The 23,661-nt window shown below is 29.6% G+C and overlaps 1 protein-coding gene across 1 annotated transcript in view; it reads left to right on the top strand.

The window, feature by feature from the left end:
* Positions 1-19,739, top strand: part of LOC132945138 (uncharacterized) — a 41,602-nt gene extending 21,863 nt beyond the window's left edge. Inside the window, exons 3-4 of the mRNA XM_061014795.1 lie at positions 15,356-15,431; positions 18,632-19,739. Of these exons, the coding sequence (XP_060870778.1) occupies positions 15,356-15,431; positions 18,632-19,206 (651 nt within the window). The 3' untranslated portion in view covers positions 19,207-19,739. The remainder of the gene's footprint in view (positions 1-15,355; positions 15,432-18,631) is intronic.
* Positions 19,740-23,661: the final 3,922 nt, after the last annotated feature.

Below are 23,661 nucleotides of genomic sequence, written 5' to 3'. Positions count from 1 at the left end.
TGTTTAAAGATGAATATCAAAAATTATTACAAGTACTCATTTCAATAATAACATTATGCCAATACATTTTTAACTTAACAACTGCCATGATATAATTGATCATTTCAATTGTCTTCAAGAATAATATTATTAAATCAGTGCATATTCATCGTTTATTTGTAGCTTTCATCTTATATTTTTAGGTATTAATTAATCAATATTATATAACTCAGTGGACGCTCTAATTAGTATTTTCTTTTCATATTCGAAAGATAACATTTACAGAATTTTATTCATTACTATTTATAAATTATGTTATATTACTGCAACAATACTTGACAATAACTAATAATAAATAATTCGTCATGTGATCATGATAATTATTATTTTTAAGTATAACATACATATTATCGTAATCGTAATTGTACTTATTTTGTGTGGAATACAATACGTTTTGATCTCGTGCTATTGTTAAGTATACAAAAAAATTAATCCATCGCAAATTTTAAACATAGAATGATTAATAAAAATATAATACATTTTCTACAATAAAAGCATCTTCAGTTTTTTTTTAATCTTACTTGATGAGAAAAAAATACTAATTATTTTACAATTTGCAAACAGAACTTTCCTACTCGAATCGTCAGCCTCTACCTACGTTATAATAATAGTGTTTTTTTGAGTTATACAATATGTCTTGTGCATCGCGCAGCTGCTCCAATAACTATAATAAATCATACTCATTCTTATTTTGTATATTTTGATATCTATTATAGAAATACACAATCTTTACAGTGTACACACATGAACTTATTATGTGATTATAATTAGTTATTTAGACATACAAGAATAGATTAAAGAGATTACCCAGTAGTAATACTTTTGAAGTGATATATATGTTTTAATTTTTTTTTTATGTTAACAAATCTGTACACGAGTTTATTTTAAGCCTATATTTTCGGAAGATTGCCTGGTACATTGTCAGACTCAAGGGCAAGGATCAGGGGCTTGAATGATTTGCATAGCGAAAGGGAATTTATTATATATTTAAATAGTAACTCGAATTTTTACTACAATTGTACAATGTATTGATTAATTTAGATTAAATAAAACTAAAGAAGACCACACTTTAAACTATGTTTAAATACAAAACGAGATGCACTTCCGTATAACGTAAACTATAACTGACAATAAATTAAAATGGTATAATAATAATAAAAACTTTAAAATTATCATAATAATTCTAATTCTGAAAATAATTTTGAAGTAGGTACTTGTTAAATTTAAAGTTAAAAAAAAATGTAGTTATTTCAATCAATATTTTTAGCTTGTTACTTTATTTTGAAAATAATAATTTAGGTAAAAGTTTATTACTATTTTAAGAATAAATTTCAATGACTTATTGTGTTAATTCATATAACCACAATAGTCGTCCGTTTTAAAAAAATCTTCAACATCATAATATATATTTTATTTTATTATACCTACTTTTCACTTGCCTTAGAAAATAATGTCGAAGTGTTTCGTAAATGTGCCAAGGTGTTAATCTAAATAAAAGCATTCAATTTACAATAAATTGGTCGTCGTTTTGTTGACATAAATTATTCCTCGTACCTTTTATTGACCGTCGTGAAATGGGAAACTTAATTATCGCCAGCCAATCAAACGATAATTTTCTAACTGTCCATAAATATCAAATTTACGTAGGTACTACTTATGGAATTACTAAAATTATCATTTAGAGAGATTGGTCTCTTTTTATATTTTACTGCTGTAAAACTTTGAACAATAATACAAACAGAAAAAAAATATAACCTTATTGTAATTAAAAAAAAAAAAATGCATATAATATATTAACAATTTTCATTACATAGCATGCTATTGACAAGTGACAAGAGTTATTCAATTTTGAACGATATTTATTATGGACGGAAAATGGTTTATCTTAATAGAATTATTAATATTGAATACAATTTACTATGTACTAAGTACTTAATATATTATATTTTGAAAAAAAAGTATAGGTAGTATAATTTTAATTTATTACATAACTACTTATTAGTTATTAGAAAAAAAACTCGTTTTCCATAATTTTTAAACAAATTTCACTTTAACTTATAAGTAATAACTATGATATAATGAGATACTATTATGGAAAAAATAATTAATAATGATGAAGAATATCTGAATATCATTTAAATTTAACTTTCTTTCCACCGTTATTCTTATATTAATATACTACACTCTATTGTTATTAAATTATAAGCATAGCGCGTTTAAAAAAGTACAATAACTTAGGTAATTGTTACGAGTAATTAACTAATGAACCGACCCTATTGTTTATCTCGTATAAGTACTTTGTTATACCTACCGAAGAAACAGTCATACTAATGAGACGAGATTTGTCAAAATGTATAACTTTTTATTTAATATGTATTCTATATTAATTCAATTGATATTGTTTTTTACAAATTTTATGCGCCATACTATTAAAGTATAGTGTAAGTACCAAGATTGTAATCATTAAATGTTTGCTGAAATAGCTGTCAAATATAATAACGTTTTGAGTATTCATCTCTAATAATAAAATATAATATAATATATACATAATCAATCAAAAAGTATTAAATCAATTATTTTCAGAAAGTGTAATTATATAATAACAAAATCGTTCCCGTTATGATGATAATTTTCCTTCATACATATATTTTCATATCGATTGGTTTCCACCACATATCAGAGGTCAATTCTAAACTTTAGAACGATAATTACCTATAGCCAACTATGTTCTGAAAATAATACAATAAACACAACACATTGACAATATTGAAATAATTTCGGTTAGCGTACATTAATACAGTGTAATTTAGTAATTTATGACGATATAATAATACCAAAACGACGGTACATAATATTATTATTATTACCTATAATTTTATTTTGGCCCATCGCTTGGTCTCGGAAATTATCTTGACGAACTTGCGAATGATAAATGGACTTCTCTGGTAAATACTAAATAATAAGGTGTCTTAAGACTTTAAGAATATCGTGCACCGACTTTATATAAATACTACTGCACAGGTGTATGATAATATTATATTTGATGGTTATAATTTGTATACATTATTTATCGTGTCAGACGTTTAACTGCATCTCAATATTTCACCATCCATCGCATCGGCCGCGGGGCACTTGATTGTGTAATGTCAATCAGTGTTAATTTCAGACTTAATACACTATATTACTGTATACTTATTTCATTTTACTCACTTTATGAAATCGACTTTGAAACATTAACAAACCAAATAAATATTACTAGATACAGAAAAGATGAATCCACGACAGTGATGGTGTAGCTAAATAGCCTATCCAAAACGCCGTGTGATCATATTATTATAATATTATAATATATGTTTTAAACCATTACATAAAATAACAAAAGGCTTGGACAATATAATACAGGGTATTTCTCATAAGTTGTTCTTACAGAATTAAAAAAAAATGTCGAAAATACATAACAATGTTTATTTTATAAACTTTTGAAAGTCAAATTTGGACGAAAATCGATATTTGTATGTAAAATAATGATTTTAATTATTTCATTGTAATTAAAAAAAATATGAACTTTGAAAACTTGAAACATTCTACTATTACTTATATAACAATTTTCCATATACAATGGAATTTTCAAAATATTTAGACTAGTTTAGACCCCCACGAATCCATTTACATAATGTTATGGTACGTCGATATTGACATATAGGTAAGTAAATAACAATAATATTTGATAAAATATGATATCATAATAATAAAACATAATATTTAACTAATTTCTTGCTGGAGGTCAGTTGAACCCAACATTTTATTCTTAGAAATAGAGAATTAAACACCGTATCCGATCAGAACTGTTTTTTCGATTACAACATGATTTATCATTGAATAAGAGTTTGTATTGAGTTTAATTATTCATATTTAACACATCCATTACAGCAGGGTTTTACTCAACGATGAAGGTACACTCGAAATCTATTATACCTACAGCAGATTGAGTTCCTCAGTTTTTTTTTGTCAGTATTAATATGCATTATTCATTAATTATTACATACCGCAGACACTGTAAACTATTTCAAATGAATGTTGCTTGTTGAATAATGTTGATAGCTAGCTACAGTTATTTGAATCGAAGGATGCATTCGTACAGAAAAGAGAAGACAAGTTCAGAAATAAATTAACATTCAATTAACTTAATTATATTTTTCTGACAATAATTAAAATATTTTCAATGAAAAGCAATTAAACGTAAAGTACAATTATTGAGTTGATCCCTAGCTGCAGGCGCCTTATTAAAAAGTTTCAAGGGAATAGTTACAATCTACATTATAATGGTCTTACTTTTCATAAAAATCGAAGGAAAAAAGTAGCTATATAATAGTTAACGCATTACTATTGATATTACATGATAATATGAATAGTTAATAGTTATGAACGAAGTGTAAATTTTTATAACAGTGAACATTACCGAACCAACTTTATTGATTCATTATATCATGACGTATTTTCGTTTTAAAATGTGTTATATTTCAAGTGGTTAAAATTTAAAACACTCCTATACGTTACAGTTTTTTGAATTACAGAAACAAAACTCTAGTCTGAAGTCCAACTTATTTGAGTACTTCCGCATACAATTTAATGAATCAATGGATATCAAACTATCCATTTTTAGTCGATCCAATGTTTGGGTTTTTCGTAAGTTTACCCATATCAATTTAATGACCATTCGATTACCTGGATAAAATATCATAATCAAAAGTTTATGGTAATCGGGTTACTAAGAAAAACACGAGAGACAACCACTGACCATCATTATTATTATTTAAATCTCACACAAATTGTTACATAATAATATTATTAATGATGTAACAATAATATAATATTATTATTGCTATTGCACGTGACTAATGTGGAAATAGACATTTTCCTAGAAGACGTGTAATAACTAAGAAATTCAGAATTATATAATAATGTATTCGTTCGTGAAGTATACGGACAGTTCGAGATTCAAAGAAATTGTATAAGGTTAAGTAAACCATCCAAATGGAATAGATGCGGCTAACCAACGTTATTAAGTTAGGTAACTGAAATTACTTTCGTAACTTGGACCGCTGAGAAATTGAGATTTTCAGATATATAAAAGATACGCAAGAAAATATATTATTCATAATTTTATTCAATCACGTTAGTTATAATAATATTATGAAGTTACACGGAATACGCATTCATCAGGAGTAATTCAGATTTTTTGGATTTTTCTCGTTTAAAATTCTATTACATTTTTATGTTTTTAACGTCCTCAGTCCGTACAAACAATATACCGATCATGAATTTATTACAGTTAATTTTCTACTTTCGTTATTATTTCTCCAAAAAATTTTACACGGACTTTTCTACTTTATATCATATGATATATTTATATGATTGGACGAAAATAAAAATATTACAATATATTACAATAATATTTAATATCTTAATTTATAATATGTTATAGTAGGTATTATGTAAATTCAATTTGAATAAATTCTAACTCTAGAGCATTCACGTCATTTCATGTCACTGTAACGAGTAGTAATTTGTTGTATATTGTATTATCATATAATACGGTGATTTTTCTCGTATACATGAAAATTATCCGTCGTCGTCTTATATTCATTTTGAATCCATGGTGTTCATATGGATGTTGTCAGTATGTTATGTTAAATTAAAAAATAAATGTTATAATATATTTCGTAGGTACTTTTTAATATATTATGTTTCTAAACGATAAGTAAATTAAATATGCTTTAGAGATTATTTTCAACTAAACATTCAACGAATTTTAGAAAACATTTTTTGTTTCAAAAGTATTAAATTTGTAATATGGTCTCAAGGTTTTGAGTATAATATTTTATAGTGCATTGGCATTAAAATCTTTATAATTTCAGTATAAAGTATTCTCTGTAATACATCAGTCAGCTTATACGTGTGCTTAAAATACTTATATGATAATATAAGAATATGATTTCTAGTGTACCTATTACATGAGATCCTTGATGTGGAATTCTTAAGCGTTTAATGTTATTAAATTTTGGAAAGAGTAATCCATTTGCGAGACTTAAAATGTATTGCAGAGCAAACGATGGGAATAATAATAATTACTTACTACAAAATTCTTTTAGAGAATAATCATGCTATATATCATTGTTGTTGCTGTTCACTGCACCTGCGTGACGCGTGCACAGCATTACTGTCTAAGAAGTTTGGAAACGAGTACCTATATAGGTGCGACTATTATGTAGGTGGAGGTATAATAAATAATTACTAGCTTGATTTTTTTCGCAATCCTTTTGTCGATCAGCAAAAGCAATATCACTGATCTCTAAAGAGATGAATCGTTTTCACATGGCCCACGTGCTGAAACGCGTTCAACTCGAAGATTGTGTTAAGCGAACCGTGGTCCAATGATGACACGTGGTACTCAATAGGCGGTAGACTGTAAATGAAGGTACGATACGATAAACATATATTATATAATATATTATGTTATATATGACACGCATTATACGGAGGTATTTATTTGATTATTGTACCATAAATCGCTTTTACTTATCTGAAAACGTAATACGTATAGAATGTTAAATTACATTATACTGCGGTTGGGAAAATAATATGGATATTCAATTTTGGCCTGAAATCCGAATGTACTTGACAGTAAAGCTCGGCTACTTATGTAACAGTAATCATAATAACCAATGGAATGATTTGATCGGCATGGATAAACGTCAGATTATATGAGATGGAAATACATTTTAATAATTTTATTGCATAAAGCAATAATAATGGAGCTACAATATAATTTTCATTATATTTAATGATATAAAGTAAAAAATCCATAATGTTGCTTAAAAAATCAAATAAAAATGTCGTTGTACTAAATAAATAATGACTGTTTGGGTAAAACAAAATAATATAATATAAGAAAACCAATTAATAATTATTAATTTTTTTTTTTTTTTTTATTGATCTGAAATATACATCGACAACTAGGCCATTAGTACACGAATTTTAGATTACATTGTTAGTATTTTAGCATTTACATGGTTACATTAAATTAAATTGTACAATTCTGTTTTTTTTAAGAATAAGATTAAGTTTTTAACGTCTTGTGGGTTTGGTCCTAGTGCTTGACAAATTTGTTCTGATATGTGGTATTGATTTCGATACATGTTGTATTTTTGACATTCTGTGATGACGTGGTTGACCGTTAAAAGTACATTGCACTAATTATTAATTATTAATATTTAAAAACGTATATTAAAATGTATACACTTTCATTTTGTAATATACTATTTTATAATTCATTTTTGTTATTATTTATTCAATATAATATAAGGCTTTTGAAATTGACATAAAAACGATTTTTTTCGGACTGTTGGATATTTTGCAACAATAAATAATATACTGAACAATTTGTACAATCATGCGTATTATATTGATAAAAACAAAACCTTTTTTTTAATAATTAAAATTGTATTGTATGAATAATGTATATAGATTATAGATTAATAAATAATAATTTTAACTTTTCCATTTTATGATCGAATAACATACCTTAGTGGTTTGTTTGTTTGTAGTGTGTTATATCTAAACGCAGAAATAAACGTCGACATATTTTATATATATTTTGTACATAACTGTTGATTGTTATTCGATTGGTATATTTTGTTGAAATGGATAAAATTAATGTAATCTATGTGAAATATGGCATTAATATTAGTAGACATGGTCACTTTACAACGTGTTTATTTATCCACATAGGATGTGTATCGAGGTTAAGAGTGTCTGTGTCAGATTTTAAATTTTTCCACAATTTTATAAAATTTGTAAATTATATTTTATATTTTAGTTGCTACCTTAATTAAAACACTTTTCTATTTATCTACTGCCCAATATATATCTAGAGGGAGGGGGAGGGGTGATATGGTGTATTAATTATATCGTATCATAATACCTATACATATAATATATACAACTCATAAAGTTGTGGTTTCCGAATTAGGTCATTTTGGGCGTATTTATTTTTTGTTTCTGACGTTAACTTGAGGATTAGTACAAATGCTTCAATCATCAGCTATGAGGGTGGTTTTGGCGAAAATTGTATCAAAAATACAATGTACTATGTGGCATATGTCTGACCTGTTAAAAGAAAAAAATGCCTAGATAACATTGAGATATGATCGGGAAAAATGGGAATCTTCACGCAAAACTAGTTTTCGACAAAATCGATTTAGAAAATTGTAACAATAGTTGGTACATTGGGAAGTAAAAATTCCCAGTTCTTATCGTGACGATTTCGTTTCTGGTTTTTGTTGTAATTCGAAAACTGATAACCGTAGATACTCATTATTTTCACTAAATATGTATACGACAAAATCCCAAAATATGCAAATGTAGTTTGACTGTATTTTAAAAATATAAAAAGTACCAGAGAATAATTTTTTTTTTTATATTGACATTTAAAAATCTAATTTTGACTAAAATTAGCTCAACATTCCCTACAAAACAAAATTACTAAGAGAAATATAAATACATTACAATTTGCAAAATATCCTCAGAAATATATCGTTTCTGCTAAGAATACTGTTTTTCGTTGGCAATGATTTATCATTGTATTCAAATAAGACACATCCATACCATTACCTTATAACGACTTTTCCGGTTCTTTTTCAATTTAATTCTCGATGAATTTCGTTCGTCCTCCCTCAATCAGTTAATTGCATAATTTGCCCTCATAAAGTGCCGAGTGAGAGTATGCTTATACAAAAAACATAAATTTTTTATTCGTTTCATTAGAACTCACTACTCGTTAAAAAGTGTCGTGTTAATTGAGATAATGGCTATAGGTATAGTATCCTCAGACAGTAAACTTCTTTAAAATAAATATACATTGACTTATACTATTATATGGGCTCGCTACGATCGGAATTTATTCCTAATTTTGAAATCAAACATATGGCAGTTTTATGATAAATATGTAACAAATATAATGACTTCAATCGTACCTATAGGTGACCTATATATATATTATAATATACTACTATTATTATTTCGGTGGCATTATTTTCCCCGCTCTTTGGCTGGGCCCTGGGCATTGGGATAGAAGGTAATTCGTCGAATTTGCAAAAGTAATGTTATAGAGTTGTTAATTATTTTAATGCATCGTGTATATGAAAAGTACGATACAAATCGTGGATTTGTGGGGATCCGAATTGTTGACCCGAAGTGGGTGGCTCGAAATATACGAATAGACTATATTTTGTAATTATTACAACCCTAAGCCGATTTCGAAGTGCGAAAAAACCAATGCGTTTAATAATACTGCGTCTGCAATGATCCATTAATTTTATTCCCCCCGAGGCCGAATCTGATTTCCACGCAGAGATACTCCACGCGGCAATGAGATCTAAAGACTACGCGCTGTACTGGACGGCGGCGACAGGTTGAAAACGTCACAAGTGAGATATGGCGTTGAAAAACGAATGTTTTTGCCGAAGTAAAAACGGTTTGAAACCGTTCTCGATAAACTCACGACCCCGTATAGTGGGCGTAGCGACGATGGCGATCGTTGTGGCGGCAATGTAACGCTCCTCTCCGGAGTTTGCGGCCCGTGTGAGGCGACTCGAAAAGGTCCGCGCGATAAACAATAACACTTTACCGAGAAAACATTATTTTATCGAGGAGAAAACGCGAGACAGAAACCGAGAAAATAATTACTCACCACTGCGATTATAAAAATAAAACGCGCGATGACTATACAATATAGATATAATTATATACGCTATATTATATACGTCGAGAGGGACAAATGGTCTACGGCGATCGGTGCGAATCGATATTATATGCCATTATAACATATTATTATTATTATTATTATTATTGTATACATTTTAAAGGTCATCCAGTCGGTATGTACAAGTGCTTGGCGAGTAGAAATGTTGAAATGTTTGTTTTCATTCCGAGTCTTTATTACTGCACCTAATACCTATCCATAACGTACTGCAGTCCCAAATAAACAATCGTATTATGTTTTATACTTATAATACTTACTGCAGAGGAAAAAAAAACATTATAAATGAGACGCACGCACACGTTCGTGTTTGGGCATTTGCGCTTTTCTAAAAAAAAATGTTCGGTGATTAACGATAGATGAACATACAATAACATTCATATATTATTCATACGTCGTCATAATCAGCTAGATAGTACCTTGTAAGGCATTTTCATTATAGGTATTATCATTATTTTATAGTACGTCGCATTAAGTACTTTATAATAATTAATAAACACTACTGTAGGTACTGCATACGGCGATAGTATACAATCCCACTGCAGAGCTATATAGTTTCATCGCCGGTGATCAAAAGTTGAATGAGATAGTTTGGACAACACAGCCTAGTTCAGAAGCTATTCGCACCAATCATGCAACATGTATTAAGATATAGGTACTCATAAGTTTGCATTTTTATGAGTGTTTATATTTGTGTTTTGCACAGTCACTGATGAGTAAAAGTCGGTCAGTGATGTATTTGCATGAGTGAAAATACTTCAAACTTTAAAATTCAAGATCGTTTCTGGAAGCAATTCGGATAAAGTTGTTACATTACGGTGGGGGTTAACATTTATGGGTACTTTTCAAAATAATCGGAAATCACTACAACCAACGGCAGTTATTCAACAATGAACAACCGTAGATAATTGCAATGTTTACCAAATATTTACTATGGAACTTTCTGTCTTTCTAGACATGATATAAACCTTTTTAACTTTTTTCGATATTTATTTTAGCGTATTTACTTTAATTCAGTTGTATATTTTTGAAATGTATTTTGATAATATGATTTTATATATTTTAATTAAGCTATTCCGCGGAAAAAAAAAATAAAATGTACAGTTTATTTTAGTTTGTCACAATAGTTTCAATGTAAATTGATTAGAATCGATCATAAATCTAATAAAGCATAGATAAGTTATGAAAGTCTAGAAATCATTTTTTCGTTGAAATGACAGGTACAAAAAATTAAAAAAGAAAGATAGGTTAGGTTAAATAATATAGACTTGTAGATTTAACATTGCGGGTATTACATTTAGCTGAGCTCAGAAACGTTATGGAATACAACGATTAATCATTTATAAATTAAAACAAATAAAAATAAATGTAATAAATAACATAAAACTACCTCTAACGTACCTATCTGCTCAAAGGATATACCAAAATACAATTCCCTTTAGACTAAATCAGACAGTTTGACGAGCCAGATGAGACCAGTATGCCATTACCCATACCCATTACTATACCCGAATCACTTTCATTTATTTTCAGAAAAATCTAAAATGTAAATTTTAACTTTTTATTTCACATTTCATTTAGTTAATATTGTAACTAAAAATTTAGTTTTACTTGTTAGTTTAAAAGTTAACCTAATATAATATATTTATTTGTTTTTATTGAAAAAAACGTCCATTGTACTCACAAAAACTTTTTTCATGCTATATAAAATAATCGTTTATTACTTAGGTACTTAGAATTTTTAAAGTTTGTGTTCTATTTGTAAGTAATTATTTTAATAACTTTAAGGGAATACTATTTTTCCATTGGCTTATCGTCATTCGTCATTTTTAATAGAATAAGAAGTAATTTTTATCTTTGTTACTTACCATCTAGATACTATATCTATACTGTTTTTTTTTTAGTCTATTCGTAATAATAATTAAAGATACTGTTGAATTTTTTTTCACTTTAATACATAAATTGTTGAAAACTTTAGATTATGATAACATTTAATTTAACTTTTTAGAATTAGTGCTTCTGAAGTCAAAATATGTTAAAGTATATTAGTAATTAAAAGCATACCATTTTTACAGACTTACAGTCTGTTCAGACTAGTAAAGGTTAGTGTAAGTACAGTCTAATAGTCTATATTATGTAGTATTTTTTAAAATAATGTTTGTTAGATATGTTTCGAAATACCCCCATAACACATAAGGTTATGTATATATTTTATTGTTTTTCAGTAAAATAAAATTTCATAATCAAATTACTCGTTATTAGTTACTGCAAACTGAAATTATTGAAATAAGATATTTAAATTACGTTAACACGTTAGTTATGTGTGCAAGCAAAGTTTATCAAAAAAACATATTTGGCATTTTCATATATTTTGTTGTTTGATATACAATAATGTGTATAATCGAAAATTCTTCGTACACTTCTTAGACAATATTTATGTAAATTGTTTAAACCTTAGTTTATGTAGTTTTCGACAATTTTAGCAGAGTAATATTACCTATACTAGCATGTAATATAATCGACAAAATGGCAAAAATATGAGCTTATTTGAAAATCTTTAGATGTTCTCACATGTCTGGATAATAATCAAACATATTATTATTTATAGAAATATTTTAGTTTAAATTATAAACATATTACTACCTATATACTACATAGTAAGGAAAAAAAATAATATACATAAATAGTTTAGAGATGTTTGTATAGATATTTTCAAAGTATTGTGTGTCGGCTGAAAAATAGAATGATATTAAAAATATTAATTTGAAGAATTCATATAAGATAATAATAATATGAAAGTAAGGTATAACGTAATTTTAAAACATATAACGTGTATACTGTATAGGTACTTAGTGTAATTAAATGTAGTATTTAGGATTTTTAGTATCACTAAATAATTGTTAATGTAATTATAAAAGTATGATATTCCAGATGGTAAAATTCCAGACCAAATAGGGTAGTAAAAATATAAAAATACAAAAACTTAAACCATAACATATTCTGAGTACCTATGAAATTTATGTTTCAATTTCCCTTGATGAACGACGATATTAAATATTTGCTTAATAATAAAAATGAAATTGTATTTTGAAATAGAAAACAACATGCTCCTTAAGACATTCGATTTTAATTTTGCTTATATACCATTAAAATATGAATTATATATTTATAAATTAGTAAAAGGGACAAATAACAAGTACCTAATTATAAATACTGTTTGTTAATTTTGAAAATGTAAAGTATTTATTCAACGATGGCTGTACATACGACAAAATAGTGAAGTAAAAATAGCTACTTAACATAGATATATCAAATAATATGATTACACAAATAATTTAGCTATACCTATCAAGTTAGTAGTCATATTGATTTGTATTGATTTGTACAATTGTTATGAAAATACAATATTATTGTGGATATGTATGTAATAATATAATATAGTACAATAATTTCAATTATCGAAGTGTTCCATCGCTGGGTGAATTCTTTCATCATATGCTCCATGTGTTTTGCTTATTATTATTATGTATATAGACATACAGTAATCGCTTTTATTTATTGTGTTTATAATTACAGATTTAAAATTTTCTTATTAAAAAATAATATAGATTATATTATTGATTTTTTATGTTTCAAAATACTATGATTTCGCTATTTTTCGTAACTTCTCTATTTGATTTGCTATATTCTCATGGTACCTCAATGATACTATATAATATAGAACATATTTTAATTTGATAATAATATGAAAAAGACTAACCTGATGTGGTATTTTTATGTTCCACATACGTATGCAATTAATTATAATTTAATAATTCATAATAGAGAATATTATAGTCGAGGCTCTACTCCTAACAGTAAAAATATGTTAAATAATCTAACTTTAAAAACTAATTTTAATATTTTGAGTACAACGAAACAGTTGATATATTAAAAAAGATAATTCATATTGATTTGTATTAGACAAATTCAAAGAACTATGAACAATAAATTAAAATATGAACTTATCGATCAAAAATCATGCATGAATACCTAAATTGGTGAACACTAGTAATGTGTATCATTTCTTTCACGAAACGTATAATATGGTATAATATGAATAGTTATTTCAATTGCGAACCTTATCCTAAATGAACAATTATTAAAATATTCAGTCTTGCGCGTATAATTATTTCAATTTTAAAACTGCATATTACTTTAAAATATTGAATATGATTTTCATTACTTTTAGAGCGGGGAGATACAATATATCTGTTTATATTTTACAATGAATTTTTTATTATTATTTTTTATTTTGTACCCATCACGAACAGAAAAAATGCTTTAATATTCAACTTTGAGAGTGATTTATAGTGGATAATTTTGGTCTAGCTGGTTAGTTTGGGTGATGGGTAGGAGGGTACACAATAAAAACAATTCCAGTAGTAATAATGAATGAATTGGGAAAAAATTGGCACATTCATTATTACAGCGAGTGACCTAGTAGATATCTTCTATATAATATCTTCGGTATAACGGTTCCGGATTGATTTCCCTCGTTTTTTTTGTGTAATTCAAAATACGTTTTAAAGATAGTTTTCTGGCTTTTCTTTTAAATTATCGGTTTAAACGATGAATGTATCATACAGTCCAAAATACTACATTACTAGATATAGCCACATCGATCATTGCTTATATACAATCCCAAAAACTGTACACGCAGCTAGTTAAAGATATGGAAGATACTTGTTGTAGAGATAAGAAAACAAATGGCAGCAGTTTTGTCCCTACAATTGATTGTAATATATATATTGTGTGTGCATGAGAATTTACACAGCGTTAGAGGTTATAGGTCAGGTGATTCGATCTGTTAAATGGTCGATAAAACGATATGCGTCCTAGATAATAATAATCTGTATAAACTATAAAATTTTAATGATACGTATACCTATATTGTAAATAAGTACCTAAAATAACGTCGGATGAAATATACTTATAAACTAATCTAAAGAGTTACAATCGTACATATAGCCAGTGAAAGTCGAACGAGATATTCCGTTGCCGAATAGGTTAGGTGCACATTTTGTCGCGAGATATTCTGCACACGTAGGTAGAGTGTTATTGAAACATAAAAATATAATAATTACACGCACAAAGTTTCGGGTAACCAAAATAATAACACTATTTTACGTCTATTCTATCGCGATGAATATCTTTGTTTATACTTTTATTATTATATAGAAGTATTGTAATACACATGCGCATAGTGTGTTGACTATTGACATTATTACACAATGGCGAGTCACGCGACCAACGGCCGTCGTCCTTATCCAACATTTTAATCGCGTATTCACTTTTTTTTATCCGATCGTCAGATACACGACATTATAATATACCTACCTACCCACTTACCTAGAAAATATTACGCACACATCGCACACACAATTGTATACTTAATAATGGTATAATGACAATAACATACTAATGAAGCCGTGTGTATATTTTGTTGTCTATCAGATTGAACGCGTTTCCGGAGACAACAATTACTTGCCTCTTCGAAACTCTCCGTCGAGGGATTTGGATCGCTTCATCGGTAAGATTTTTGGGTATCTCGTTGGCACGCACGTCATGTGCACCCGCATACGATACTATATTATTACAATAATATTGCACACAATAAGCGGCCACGCATGTTTAAAAAAACTAATACAATTTTCTACACTGGCCTCTATCGTGTTCTCTAATATTTTTTATTCTGATATTGTACATTATATCATCATAATGTTATATTTATCCGAACAGTATTTACCATGGCTGCGCACGATTTGCATGTCCCGCTAATAACGCACACTAAAATGTACGCGACCCAAAATATAAGTACTGCACACGTGCCCATTTAAATATTAAACACAACATACGCGCGTTTGTATCGCAGTATATGGTCCTATATTCATAATGTTTGTATACGTAATTCCTACCCATGTAATGGATGTAATACGATGTATATTATTATTATTATTTGGTCTTGTTTCGCGAGCGCCTACGACGATGACGATGTAACACCAAACAAACGCCAATCCGACCTTGCTGTTTATGCCATAATATAATATTATACGTATATAGGTACTTCCGGTTTCTAACGCCTCGACGAATCGCATCAGCCAGGTTTAATATAATATACTAATTTATATTCTCTTTGTGCGGTTCGCCTTTAAATACAAGAACACGCTGCTCGTCAGCGACGGTTTGATGTGCATGTGCTACGCGGTATATAACATTATACCATACACGATAGTATATTATGCACTATACTAGATGGATTGTTATGAATATCTGCTCGATTAATCACATGTACACACAGTGTGGCGAAACTGCAGTGGGGTTACTAGCACCCTGATCTAAATTTAACTATTCGAGCACCCTCGAGTTCCTCGTCTCTATAAATTTAAACAACTATAGTAGTCACTAAGTTCCGTGTAATTCTATATTTTAAAAATGAATCATTGTTCACAACTGTTCTTCTCGTCTTGAATTCTGACTGTATTAATTTTCACCAACACTATAATATATTATTATCCCGTGAGTTCAGCAACATGTGAATTTTGAACACGTAGTTTTCCCTCGATCCAAAAATTAAAATAATTGGCCAAGAGTGGCCAATGGTTTGCCAGCGTTTCACCAATTTAAGTACCTATCGTAAACATCGAAAGACATTTGGTTACTGAAATTCACAGAGAAAAATATTAAACACAATGTGTTGCTGACATAGGCAGAAAGTTATGTTTAACAATTTAATATAAAATACGATAAATGTGTCAACATTTTTTTAATAATAGTGTGTGAATATTATAATAGTTTTAATTATACAGTAATAATGTGTATTGTTAGGTGGCGTACGGCCATGTGATCGTTACATTATTGTAGCACCCCTAATTAACTTATGAACTACAGTAGCGCCACACACATACACACGACCAATATTAGGGCGAGACCCTTTTATATTACCTATATACATTATAATATTTTATACAACTTTATTTTTAAAAATTTTCGATATTTATAAAGTAGATAGTAAACTTTTTGGTGTGGTCGAAAAGTGAATTGACTGAAAAAGGAGGGATGCAATTCGAAGGGTCAAAAACGGTCATGTCTCAATATTTTATACTCTTTCCCACCGTCGTGACGAGTCATCCCAAAAATTAAACTTATGAAAACTTCTGCTGTGCATATTTTCGAGGTCTTGAACACGTCCCCGGTAATTTCATTCGGCAGTCTGCAATAACCGTAATCGTACTACAACTTACACGCATAGGTAATATCCATAATAATATATAATGATATTACATCCATTACCATTTATCGCACGTTAACGATAGGCGCAAAATGGCAGACATTATCACATATCGCACGTTTATTATGTAGGTATAGTTGATATCGAAATCAATTATTATCATTTTTTGTAGACCTAATTTGCGTACACAAGACAAACGACTCTAAAATCGTATTCGTATGCCTTTTATTGTTATTACTTATTCTATAATAATTATTATTAATTTTAACATATTAATAATACACAACCGTCATAACATATAGGTAGGTACTGTGTAACACACAAAGTTTATGCGATTGCAAAATATGCGATTTCTTAATGTTTTTAATTTGTATTTATATTACGTTATAATTCAACATCGCACGTTGTTGTTTTCACACACAACACAATAATTATCCACCCCGAAATATTCGATTCGACCGCCAAGGCGCCGATCCCCTGTGGGGTAAGTTCGCTGTTTGATTTATGCACAAAGTCGGTAAGTGAAGTGCTGTAAGAGCTGATCACCTCCCATGGCGTGACAGCCGACTTCCTTGGTCCACGTCTACGTATTGTACAATATAGTATACTTATCGCGTTACCCTGCAGGGTATACTGCAGCACGCGTGATAGTGTATAGTTGAACTACAAACAGCGCATTTTAATCAAAGAATAAATACAAGAACTAAACTAAAAATGTTATTGAAACATTTTTTTTTTAAGAGAAAGAGAGAAAGATAACGAAGGATAGTTTTACTTAAAATACGAAGTGGCATATATATTTTCAAGATACGAATTCGTATTTGTTCGCAGAATAAATCCAACTAAACAGTACAATACCTAGTCTGATAATGTTTAGGTATTAATTATTGTAATGCAGAAAATGTGTCATAATTATTTATATCCAATGTTAATTTATCTGATATTAGCGTTAGGAACTAAATATATTAAAACTCTGCAGTTGTGGAAGAGTTAACGTATTTTTATTAATCTATCTAATAGGCGCTGAAAAAATATGGAAAACAATATTTAAAAAAAATATTACACATTTGTTTTAATCGGTATTTCAGGTAGGAACCTCTTATGATGGCTGTCAGTATAATAGTGACTGTCATTACTAGGAACTAAAGTTTGGGAGTTATTACCCATCTTAACGACAGAGACATACACTCAAATAAACAATTAGTGCAGTTATAGGAAAATAAATGTCGTGTAAATCGTGTAGTTTGGTGATTCGAGTAGTTCGGACATATAACACTAGGTAGTGTAGGTACGGGTAAAACATCCACGATAAGTGAGACAAAAAAAATAATAAATGAACGAAAAACCCGATTTCGAGACCCCCCTCCCCCCCCGTAACCTCATGATAGCCACGATCCTCAAACCCACCGAAGTTATGTCCACCCACGAGGGTCAAATAGACATGTCACACATGGTTGAAAGTGCACGTGGCTATATACCGTGTCACTACATTGGTTTTGCAGACACGTTTTGCGTCGACGGCAACCAATGCAATCTACCGAGTGGTATGATGGCCGCCGCGGCGTGGAATAGTCTTGACCGATTGGACGGTGGCCACACCATGGCGGCCAAACGGAGTCTGGACCGGTTGAACGGTGGACACGTCATGGTGGCCAGACGTAGCAGCCTAGACCGGTTGAACGGCGGCCACGTCATGGTGGCCAGACGTAGCAGCCTGGACCGGTTGAACGGCGGCCACGTCATGGTGGCCAGACGTAGCAGCCTGGACCGGTTGAACGGCGGTCACGTCATGGTGGCCAAACGTAGCCAACCGGAACGGTTCAACGATGGTCTCACCGTGGTCACAGGAGGTCCGTTACCCGTCCGTGGACAGCTGCAATCGGTTCCTCAACAACTGCAACAGCAGCCCTCCAAGTATCCTCAGACACTAACCCGGTGGTCCAAAGCCGACGTGCAGTCCTTCAACAACGACCGCGACGATTACTACTCGAAAGACGGCGATGACTACTACATGAAAGATTACGATGGTGATGATTGTCTAGGCTGTGGTTCGTCGGCAAAGGCTGCGTCCTTTTAATTGCTGTCACCCTCTCTCGTCGTCGTCCTCGCACATAACAACACGTCATGATCAAACAGTATTTTTCACAGGGTATTGCACCCGAATTAACCAAAACCCGTAACACACCTAGAAATCATTAAAAAAAAAAAAAACTTGTTATAACTTGAATGATTTTTTGTCCAAAACACCCAAATTGACCCAAAACCCGAATAAGACATTCCAGTTAACCATGCAAAAGCCGAAAATTTCATTTATTTCACAAATTTTAATAATAATATAAAATAAATAATAACTGAATAGTTGTATTCTGGATGCCAGCGCCCGAAACCTGAATAATTGATTCGGGTGCAACACCCTGATATTTAATAATTAATATCATAGCTATATATAGGTAGGTACAAAACTATATTAACCTATACTGTAATGGGCACGACGGCAGCGATCGAAAACATAATATTATCATGCGATAGAAATTTTGGTATTAAAATATATTAAACTATTACTGCAGTGATTCAATGCTGCACAAAATAATAAAAAAATTCATGTGTTTATTTATTTCTTTAATTATTAATATATATATATATATTTTTTTAAGAGGCCACCGGAAAAATCATTCGTATCTGTTTGTCTTTTCGTGTATATTTGATACATTATTATATTTGTATTTGTTTTCGAGCGTTTTTGTGTACGCCATTCTCGTGGTTTTCCACCACGAAATTTTAACAGTCCTATCACGTAATCCTTTATACCAAGGGCTATTCAAAAAAGATTAAAAAACTATCGTCGTGTAGATGCAAACAAATCTACGGTTTTATTAAACTATAAATTTCCATCATAATATTGTAAGTCTTGGATTGTGTATTAAGTGCGTAAAGACGTAAAATAATGATTATTTATTCATCGAATCGAATCTGTATGGCTATATCCGAAAAAATAATATTTTAATTGATTATCTATTATAGAAGCATTTAGTCAAATACATTTGAAAAATAATATTTTATAAAACTATAGTAAGATTAACGGTAGAATTTAAAAAAATTATATTATTTTTTATGTAATCATGTTACACAAAAACATTTTTAAAATATTTATACTAATTTTTATCTATATATTATGACCTAATCCATTAACACCATTTCATGGTGTGATAAAAAGCTAATAAACAGTAATACCGTATTACTTCCTAATAGTAATATAAATATATTGTATAATATTATAGAGGCTTATACATATCGTTTTCGTGAACAGAATCATTTTTCGTATACAATGATTTATCATTGAATTCAAATTTAACACATCCATCACAATTTACAGTGACTTGCAACTCAATGACAAGGTACACTATCAGCTAAGCGAGTTCTCAGCTGCTTTTTTTCACAGGTAATTTTATGCTTCGACGTAATCAATAACAATAATTCAGTGGTGGATTTTAAACGTTTTGATGTGGTGTTTTTTTTTTTTGGGGGGGGGGGGGGTTGTCCGGAAAAATAAGATGTATTTCAAAGGTATTCATTTTATTTTTATTAAAAACAAATGTATTTTTTTAAATATATCGGTCTCTGATGGGTTACAATACCCCCCACCCCCGCCATGTTAATCTACCAATATAATCTATAAATTGTTTGATTTTGGAAATGAAAGTCCAATAACGGATAGGTATCAAGTATATTATTGATGCTAATTACCACCCTACCTAGTACCTACCTATTTAATATACTTATTACGTTAAGTCTAATATCTATTGACTATATTTCTATAGGTAACCGTTTAGTTTCAAAAAATGATAGCACATACGTTTTAAATGATTACTAAGATAATATTTTTCTGGTGGCCTTTATAAGATCCTAACATATTCAAGTATTCAACTATATAATATTTATTAGGTCATATATTATATTACGTTGAATGTTCAACAAAAATATTGCTATTTTTAGAAATACAATAAAAATGACGTTCGTCTCAAAATAAAATATTGGTTACGAATTTTTCAAATTGGAAATCCACACGAGATTTTTTTGTTATAGTTTTGCGAACTGAATCGATCAGTTTTAGACGTCTGCGATGATTTAAAATTATTATTATAACGATATAAAAATATGATCATAATAAAATGTTACAGAATCTACAAAAACCAATTGTCACACTGTCATATAATATTCAGTGTTGTGCACCTATACTACATAATATATATCATACACAGAACATGATAATAGTTTAAACTTTCAAGAGGGGCAAAGTTCAGCGATCGTGGCCAAATGTTAATAATAAAATGTTATTGTTTTTAACTCAGCCATGGTAGTGGGTTATGCTAGGTACTAATAATAAATTCCATCACTGCAGTATCACGTCAGACGTCGTTTGGTCTGTTTCAAACATATTTCCGTGAAATGCTCTCTCTTTAATTATTATTGTATTAATGATGGTGAAAAATGTATAGACGGACAGTGAGTATTATTTTTATTTTTTTTGGTAAAAAAATAGAAGGGAGAAAAGTTTTCACGATGAAAGCCAAACTCTGTTCTAACGTCTCGGAGGTCGACTTCAGTGACGTCGGGTGTAAAATAATACAGCAAGTGGCGGTTGGGGGCATTCAATGTACGGGTAGGGGAGGTGCAAAAAAGTTCTTATCCCCGTTCACAATGTAGTCTTGACACCTGATGAATTAGTAAATAGATTGACTGATGGAAAATGAAAAAGTTATTTCTAAATATTATATTATATTATATACTAATAATTCAATTTTACCCATACTACCTGAAACTGTAACGGTTGTATGCGTTCCAGGTAATTAGTGGCGTACATATTTAATGTGTGTCTCGCCAATAGAGTTTCAGGGACTGTGTGTCTTATGTACAACTAAATAATTAGTGTACACGTGACTGTTAGTATGCCGGAGAATTTAAATATTAATTGTTTTGGAGAAAATGGGGGGGGAGGGAGAGTAAGAGACTAAAATATCAATAAATTACGAAGGGGTTATCAGTTGTATCGAGTCCGCTGGTTACTGTTCGTAGTTTATACGCTATCTATAGGTAGGTACTTATCGATTTCGCTGAGCCTTAAATTCAATATAATATATTATAAAATATGTTGAAAATTAAAAAAAAACTTTAAAAATGTTGGTAGTTAGTTCGTTGTATAACGTACCTGTGTACCGTGTACCTAACAAGTATAACCTATATCATATAATTTATTATTTTTAAAAAATAAATTACACTAATTATATTCTAAATTTGTTGTATATAACGTACATAAATCATCACATGATAGGTACATACCCATAATAAGTATTTTAATTTAATTGAACATTATGTATACATAATACTATACATTAATAAATTTAACAATATGAATTGTGTTATAAATTATTTTTTTAGTAAAAATTCAGTAAAACATGTATGTTGTCTAAGACAGCGGTCGCCAACCTTTTGTAAATTCTACGGACCACTTATGTCTTTCAAATTTGTCTAAAAAAAAAAAAAAAAAAGAACGGCGCACATTATTAACACGATATTACGATTACGACAATGCCTACGATCAGCGGACGACTAAATATTTCAACAAAAATAAAAGTTAAAATGAATAGACTGGATTCGATTCATTGGTGATTAATGTCTTTAAGGAATACCCATTAATTAGAGGTTTATATTTAAACGTTAAAATTTTATTTACACGCATTCGTTACATACGATACAAACCGTCGTTGGAAATCAGGTCTATTTATTCTATAACACGCGATAATATTGACAAAAATTACGATATCTTATTTGTTGTAAACTGACATACAGCGACATTATACACTGCTTTTGTGTATTACGATTATAAACTCACAACATTACAAATAATGTTCAAATTTTTCTGTGGATCACCAAATTTTTACCGCGGACCACCAGTTGGCAACCGCTGGTCTAAGACATCTAACATTTTTATCAATTAAATAGGCTCGGTGAAAACGATACCTATATAATAGCTTCAAAACACGATGTGTCAACAATCTCCAATAATGAGATACATAAATTATTAATATATTATTGTTTTACAATATCGATAATAATAATTGATCGCACCTCTAAATTCAGATACCATATTATACAATATAATATAATACATATAGTAGATTGTAGATACGAGTGACCTATAAACAAATTACAAGTTTAGCGGAGACGACGTGCTCTCGATGGCCCACTCTCTCAAACACTCTTACAGGTTACGGCACTAATAATAAATTCACAATATAATGATGATGATAGGTACTTAGGTACTAGATGCAGAAGTTGCGAACCACTACGGTATGCGGTAAGTATCATAGGTATGTATTACAATTTATAATATATTAAATACGTAATGCACTTTAGTGTTAAGGCACACATTTAAGTATAATATATTTGCACGTGACTTTAAATTCGTTAATGTAGCATGAGAAGCATTTTTCTACACTCGATACACGTCGAACAACTACTTAATAATTTCCAT

This window comes from Metopolophium dirhodum, chromosome 5 (assembly GCF_019925205.1).
Source record: "Metopolophium dirhodum isolate CAU chromosome 5, ASM1992520v1, whole genome shotgun sequence".
In the NCBI taxonomy this organism is placed as follows: domain Eukaryota; kingdom Metazoa; phylum Arthropoda; class Insecta; order Hemiptera; family Aphididae; genus Metopolophium; species Metopolophium dirhodum.
The sequence above is the reverse complement of the archived record's forward strand: the minus strand, read 5'-3'. Positions and strand labels throughout refer to the sequence as shown.